The sequence below is a fragment of the Nansenia antarctica genome (genome assembly GCF_963989245.1).
Source record: "Nansenia antarctica genome assembly, chromosome: 10".
Taxonomy (NCBI): domain Eukaryota; kingdom Metazoa; phylum Chordata; class Actinopteri; order Argentiniformes; family Microstomatidae; genus Nansenia; species Nansenia antarctica.
This window is the reverse complement of record NC_137680.1, coordinates 25350279-25357778: the sequence shown is the minus strand read 5'-3', so window position 1 is coordinate 25357778 and position 7500 is coordinate 25350279. Positions and strand designations below refer to the sequence as shown.

At 47.0% G+C, this 7500-nt stretch overlaps 1 protein-coding gene across 1 annotated transcript in view; it reads left to right on the top strand.

Moving 5' to 3' along the window:
- Window positions 1-7500, top strand: part of ascc3 (activating signal cointegrator 1 complex subunit 3) — a gene marked incomplete at its 5' end in the record, with an annotated part of 123965 nt that overhangs the window by 92456 nt on the left and 24009 nt on the right. Inside the window, 5 exons of the mRNA XM_080541120.1 lie at window positions 1856-1998; window positions 4808-4945; window positions 5187-5307; window positions 5581-5713; window positions 6511-6636. Of these exons, the coding sequence (XP_080397246.1) occupies window positions 1856-1998; window positions 4808-4945; window positions 5187-5307; window positions 5581-5713; window positions 6511-6636 (661 nt within the window). The remainder of the gene's footprint in view (window positions 1-1855; window positions 1999-4807; window positions 4946-5186; window positions 5308-5580; window positions 5714-6510; window positions 6637-7500) is intronic.

Below are 7500 nucleotides of genomic sequence, written 5' to 3'. Positions count from 1 at the left end.
AAGTTTGGGTTAGCTAGTCTGGGTTAGTTAGTCTGGGTTAGTTAGTCTGGGTTAGCCTGGGTTAGTTAGTCTGGGTTAGCTAGTCTGGGTTAGTTAGTCTGGGTTAGTAAGTTTGGGTTAGCTAGTCTGGGTTAGTTAGTCTGGGTTAGTTAGTCTGGGTTAGCCTGGGTTAGTTAGTCTGGGTTAGCTAGTCTGGGTTAGGCTGGGTTAGTCTGGGTTAGCCTGGTTTAGTTAGTCTGGGTTAGGCTGGGTTAGCCTGGGTTAGTTAGTCTGGGTTAGTCTGGGTTAGTTAGTCTGGGTTAGCCTGGGTTAGTTAGTCTAAGTTAGCCTAGGTTAGTCTGGGTTAGCCTGGGTTAGTCTGGGTTAGTTAGTCAGGGTTAGTTAGTCTGGGTTAGTTAGTCAGGGTTAGTTAGTCTGGGTTAGTTAGTCTGGTGGTTAAGTCGCCTGTCTAATGATCGCAAGGTTGGCAGATCGGCGGTTGGAGCCCCGGCTGGCCACATGTCGAAGTGTCCTTGGGCAAGACACTGAACCCCAAATTGCTCCCAGTGAGCGGGCCGGCGCCTTGCATGGTAGCTTGCTGCCATTTGGTGTGTGAATGTACGTGTGAATGAGAGGCCGTTGTAAAGCGCATTGGATAAAGGCGCTTTATAAGTCAGTCCATTTACCATTTACAATCAGTTTACATGATGAACATAATTAAGCAATATCACATGAGAGGGAGTGTGTTATACTGAATATCAGCACGGCTGTGATTCGGTCGTAGGTACGAGGCCGCAGGCCGAGTAGAAGACAATCACAGCCGTGCTGATATTCAGTATAACGGCACGACCTCAAGTGTGATATTGCTTTTATACAACAGTTCTACAGCGCGATTTATTAGTTAACAGTAATAAGCGACAACAGATTATGATTTGTTTGTTTATTTAATCATAAAAATAAACAAAAAATTGTTCCGCAACTGAACTTCAAATGGACTGTTGCCTAGTAACCTGAACACAAACATGTAGTCTAATTAACGGTCATTTAGTAGAACATCTGTGTGGCGGAGTGATGCATATAGTTAAAGGTCCCAGTGCTGTTATACTGTATATCAGCACTCATGGAATGCCTCTTGTCCAATCAAATTACCTGGAACTAACTGTTGTATAAGACATAATAACATATAAAGACATATATATATAAAGTACAGAATAATGGGGAAAAACACTCATAAACACTTGCAAACTGTTACAGGCAGATCAGTCATTACTGATTACTTATTAACTTAACATTTCTACAGTCATGTTCTCACATGAAAGTCTGAATCGAGACCCGGAGCAAGTGGATGAGTTTGCAACATCGTTGCATAAATTATTTCTCTGATTTGCGTTCTCACAGCCCTTCATGTAAACGAAGTAACATACGCAATCCAAGCAACAGACGTGGTAGTTGATTGGTCCGAAAAATGTAAAATGTCCCGTTCGTCCCGCTCTTATCCAGATCAACACGCATGCGCTGTTGTTTTCCTATGGACAGCCTCGATGCGTCGTTTCTAACCAGAGCGAAACCACCCTTTTCAAGTGGAGCATCCGTTGGTTCTTTGCTCCGGGAGTGACTTCGAATGCGCGTTCTCACAGCTCCAAACGACGCAGAGCAAAGCGAATTTTATCCTTAACTCCGATTCCAAGTGAAGCAAATGGTCTAGTGAGACACAAAACTCCAAAAGGACAAAGGTGCATTAGTCTTAAGTGTGAGCTGAAGATCATTCCAAGCAGCTGGGGTATTATAACGGATTACTGACTTTCCAAGTTGCACTCACACACACTCCCCCTCCCCCTCTGTCTCCCCCCCCCCTCCCCCCTCTGCCCTCCCCCAGCCATCCGTACCCACTCCCCAGCCAAGCCTGTGCTGATCTTCGTGTCGTCACGGCGACAGACGCGTCTGACGGCGCTGGACCTGATAGCCTACCTGGCAACGGAGGACCACCCCAAACAGTGGCTGCACCAGGACGAGAGAGAGGTACACACACACACACACGCTGCGTACGCACACACACACACACACACACACTGCGTACGCACACACACACAAACACACACCCCAAACAATGGCTGCACCAGGACGAGAGAGGTATATACACACTCACACACACACACACATGTACGCATGCACACACACACACCCTCTCCTCTCCTCTCCTCCTCTCCCTCCGCTGACTAATACGCAAGCATGTACACACACACACACACGCACTAAACACACGCACACACACACACACACTAGGGCTTGACAGCTTTTTCAGGTATTTGTCCTTCGAACAAGTGAACTTATCTTCTACTTATCTGAGAGCTCAATTTACTTGTCTTTTAAGTTTTTGAAGTAATATATGTTAGTGCAGATAACAACTTTGACTACTACTGATTTGATTTTGTTGACAAGGCAGCATAAACTGGCAGAACACCTCATCAATGCTGCCAGTGTTTTTGTCCGATGACATTTCGTGTTTCCCAGCTGGTCCTGGCCCCTGGCCAGGGTTGGGTGCTTGAAGGAACATCGTGCTTGACTTCGTGCTGGCTTGAGTTTCTCTCACCACACACTTAAAATGTCCACAAGTGAACTCCGTGGTCAAGGAGGTTGGCGCTTTTGCGGACAGTCGGGTCACATGCACGCGATAGGTCGGATTCACGCAATAGCATTCTAGAACGTCTGATACGAGCTACGCTGTGACTCATAGGCTGCGAGAATGAGGTGCAGCACAACTCGTTAATACGTTTATTACTTTTCCGATCGGACAACTGAAGGAGGAATTCATTTTTTGCGGATATTAATACCCGTCGATAATACATGTTGATTTATCTTTTTTGGTTTTGACTTCACAAGGAAGTCCACTTCTGAACATAAAGTGTACTGGTCCTGGACAAGCGGACAAGTCTTAATGTCGAGTCCTGCACACACACACACACACACACACACACACGTGTACTCACACACACACACACATGTACTCACACACACACACACACACACACACACACACACACATGTACTCACACACACACACACACACACACACACGGGAGAGAGTTCCACCATGGTGGATCTGATGTCAGTGTGAAAGGCGACCAGCCTCATAAAAACATATCTGCTTTATGATGCCACACACACACTCACACACACTCTCTGTGCGCACACACACACACACATACACACACTCGCTGCACGCACACACACACACACTCTCTGCGCGCACACACACACACTCGCTGCACGCACACACACACACCTCTCCTCTCCTCTTTTTATGATGTCACACACACACACACCTCTCCTCTCCTCTCCTTTATGATGTCACACACACACACACACTCTCTGCACGCGCACACACACACACACACACACACTCACATACCACACACACACACACTCGCTGCACGCGCACACACACACACTCTCTGCTCTTGTGATGTCACACACACACACACTCTCTGCACGCACACACACACACACACACACACACACACACATACCACACACACACACACACACACATACCACACACACACACATATCACACACACACACACACACACATACACATACACATACCACACACACACACATACTCACACACACACACACACACACACACACACACATACCACACACACTCACACACACACACACACACACACACACACACTCACACTCACACTCACACACACACTCACACTCACCAACACACACACACACACCATGCTACCACTGCAGGCCCAAAGACAAAGACATTGTGGTTGTTTCTATGTTGATTTGTTCTGGCCATTCCTGTGTGTGTGTGTGTGTGTGTGTGTGTGTGTGTGTGTGTGTGTGCGTGTGTGTGTGTGTGTCCAGTGATCTATGCTGCTCCCTGATGTGTGTGTGTGTGTGTGTGTGTGTGCGTGTGTGTGTGTGTGTGTCCAGTGATCTATGCTGCTCCCTGCTGTGTGTGTGTGTGCAGCATGTTAACAGGGCAGGGCAGGGGTCCCTCCCTCCCTTCCTCCTTCTCCCCTCTGCCCCTTCATATCTCTATTACTCCCTCTTCCAGAGTTAGCCCTCTCTCCGTCCTTCTCTCTCTCTCTCTTTCTCTCTCTCTGTCCTCTCTCTCTCTCTCTCTCTCTCTCTCTCTCTCTCTCTCTCTCTCTCTCTCTCTCTCTCTCTCTCTCTCTCTCTCTCTCCCTAATATAATAACAATAATAATATATGCCATTTTGCTGACCCTTTTATCCAAAGCGACATACATTGCAGTGAGTGCATACATATATCAGTATACATGTAACATAAAAAAAAAACTAAAATACAATACAATAATCATAAAAGCTACATTTGATAAGTAAGCTAGCTATGATTGGAAACAACGTAGTATCCAGTTGTGGAGTTATATTTATCACTACTACTAACTAGCCAACGCCATAACATTAGCAGAGTTAATTACGTGTGAAATTAGCCTGCTAGCAGGTGTGTTAATATAACATCTCCATGCCATGACTCTATGTGGCCAGGCGGACTTAATCTGGCACTCTCTCCCTCCCTCTCTCCATCTCTCCCTCTCCCCTCTCTCCCCCTCCCTCCCTCCCTCTCCCTCTCTCCCCCTCCCTCCCTCCCTCCCTCCCTCCCCCCCTCTCCCTCTCCCCTCTCTCCCTCTCTCCCTCTCCCCTCTCTCCCTCTCTCCCCCTCCTTTCCTCCCTCTCTCCCTCCCTCCGAGTCTCATGCCACTGTTCAGCAGTGTATCTATCAGCCTGTGAGGCTCAGTGAGAGTTTCTGACGTTGTGATTGGCTGCTGCCTGTGTCTCAGATGGATGACCTCATCGGCACGGTGCGCGACAGCAACCTGAAGCTCACGCTGGCGTTCGGCATCGGCATGCACCACGCTGGGCTGCACGAGAGAGACCGCAAGACCACCGAGGAGCTGTTCATCAACTGTAAGATACAGGTGAGACACACACACACACACACACACACACACAGGTGAACATACACACACACACACACACAGATATACAGATATACTGTGCCAGTGAGAGCTTTATAAACAAGCAGAAGGATCTTGAAGTCTATTATATTCTATTGATAGCCACCTGTACTCTGGCTTGGGGGGTGAACTTCCCCTGACCCTGACCTGTGACCCTGACCTCTGACCTTTAACCCTGACCTCGGAGCTCTACCCTCCCCAGGTGCTGATAGCCACCTCTACTCTGGCCTGGGGGGTGAACTTCCCCGCCCACCTGGTCGTCGTCAAGGGAACGGAGTACTACGACGGCAAGACGCGACGCTACGTAGACTACCCCATCACAGGTACTAGACCACCCCATCACAGGTATTACACCACCCCCATCACAGGTACTAGACCACCCCATCACAGGTACTAGACTACCCCATCACAGGTATTAGACTACCCTAATAACTATGTGTGTGTGTGTGTGTGTGTGTGTGTGTGTGTGTCTGTGTCTGTGTCTGTGTCTGTGTCTGTGTCTGTGTCTGTGTCTGTGTCTGTGTCTGTGTGTGTGTGTGTGTGTGTGTGTGTGTGTGTCTGTGTGTCTGTGTGTGTGTGTGTGTGTGTGTGTGTAGACGTGCTGCAGATGATGGGTCGGGCCGGCAGGCCGCAGTTTGATGACCAGGGAAAGGCCGTCATCCTGGTGCACGACATCAAGAAGGACTTCTACAAGAAGTTCCTCTACGAACCCTTCCCTGTGGAGTCCAGGTACACACACACACACACTCACCTAGTTACATTTCCTTACGAGTCCAAGTGTGCATTAATATGTGACTCTCTCTCTCTTGTACACGTATGCGACACCAGACAGTCTTTTTCAGTTTTTGTACATATTCTGAAACTACAGATTGTAAGCTTTCAAATGATGTGTCATACATTGAAATCGGAGACAAATTTGAAGACTACACGCGTATTTGAATGTCGGTCCACCTCAAACACAGAATGGGAGAAAAGTCACTCTAATGAAACGCTGCTAACAGTGGCACATCGCTGCAAACGTCTAACTGCATGTTTATAACATCACAACATGCTGAGAGAACATCAACATGCTAAAGACACATAACTACACATAAGTAGATGTCCTCCACAGTCCTGGCTTTTGAACACGTCCTAAAACCAAAGTATGTTTACAAGTCATTATCACTTACCGGTAGCCTACAGCAGACAACAACAGTGAATCCAATCCACAAATTATAAGCATTTAGTGATCGTTAAACTGTTGTTTATTATATCGAGTGGGTACTTAAAAACTTGATGTTCCGTGTTATGAAAAAAACGAAAACCTTTCACTTTCATTTTCGAGCCTTTCGAGTCTGTGACTGGCTTAGCCCTAGACTGGCTTGCGTCACCTATGATGCTAGTAGAATACACTTTTCTAGCATGTTTTGCTAATAAGTGTGTTTGTGTGTGTGCGCGTCCCTGTATGTACGTGTGTGTGTGTGTGTGTGTGTGTGTGTGTGTGTGTGTGTGTTTGTGTGCGCGCGTGTGCGTGTGTGTGTGTGCAGCCTGCTAGCGGTGTTAGCTGACCACCTGAATGCAGAGATCGCTGCTGGAACCATCACCTCCAAACAGGACGCCATGGACTACCTCACCTGGACGTACTTCTATAGGAGGCTGGTCATGAACCCCAGGTACACACACACACACACACACACACACACACACACACATGGACTACCTAACCTGGACGTACTTCTATAGACACCTAGTTAGGGCTGTCTTAAATACTTCGAAGCTTCGAAGCGTCGTTCGATGGGCACGGGATTCGAACGGGAAAATTAAATTCGAATATTCGAAGAAAAAAAAAAAATCCACAAATTTCCAAAAAATTCCAAAAAATTCCAAAATCTTGCGCCTCCATTCAAATGAAACGAAAGTAAGCGGCGCCTCATTAACTACACCTCTCGTGGAGATTCTCTGTGTTGAAAACAACAAGGACGTGTGCAGCAGACATGTCGAAGAAGTCATCAGGCGTGTGGTTACACTTTAAAATATGCAAAGACAACACCCAAAAAGCCGAGTGCCAGATATGCCAGAAGAAATTGGCATATCACAACTCTACAACGAGTTTGTCAAATCACCTAAAAAACGTAAGTATCGCTGTACACGACGCCACACAACACATTAATAAGGCTATGCCTATGCTATGGCTAGTTGTGTTACCAAGTTGGCTAATTGAATTGTAATCATCTGCTTTTGTAGGTGCATTGTCTGAAAAAATCGGATGCTTCAACGTCAGCCGACACCTCAAACAACCATTGGTGACACGCTGACTAAGAAGCTTACGGAAAGCAGAAAGCAAGCCATAAGCAAGGCTTTAGTTTCGTTTATTGCGGAAGACATGAGACCTATAAATATCGTGCAAGGGAAAGGGTTTAAACGCCTAATCGAAACACTGGAGCCAGCGTATACTTTTTCTCCTATGCGCTTACAGATCAGCACAGATGCATACGGGATGAAGTGCGCAGCGACATTGAGAAGTGCTCTGCAATTAG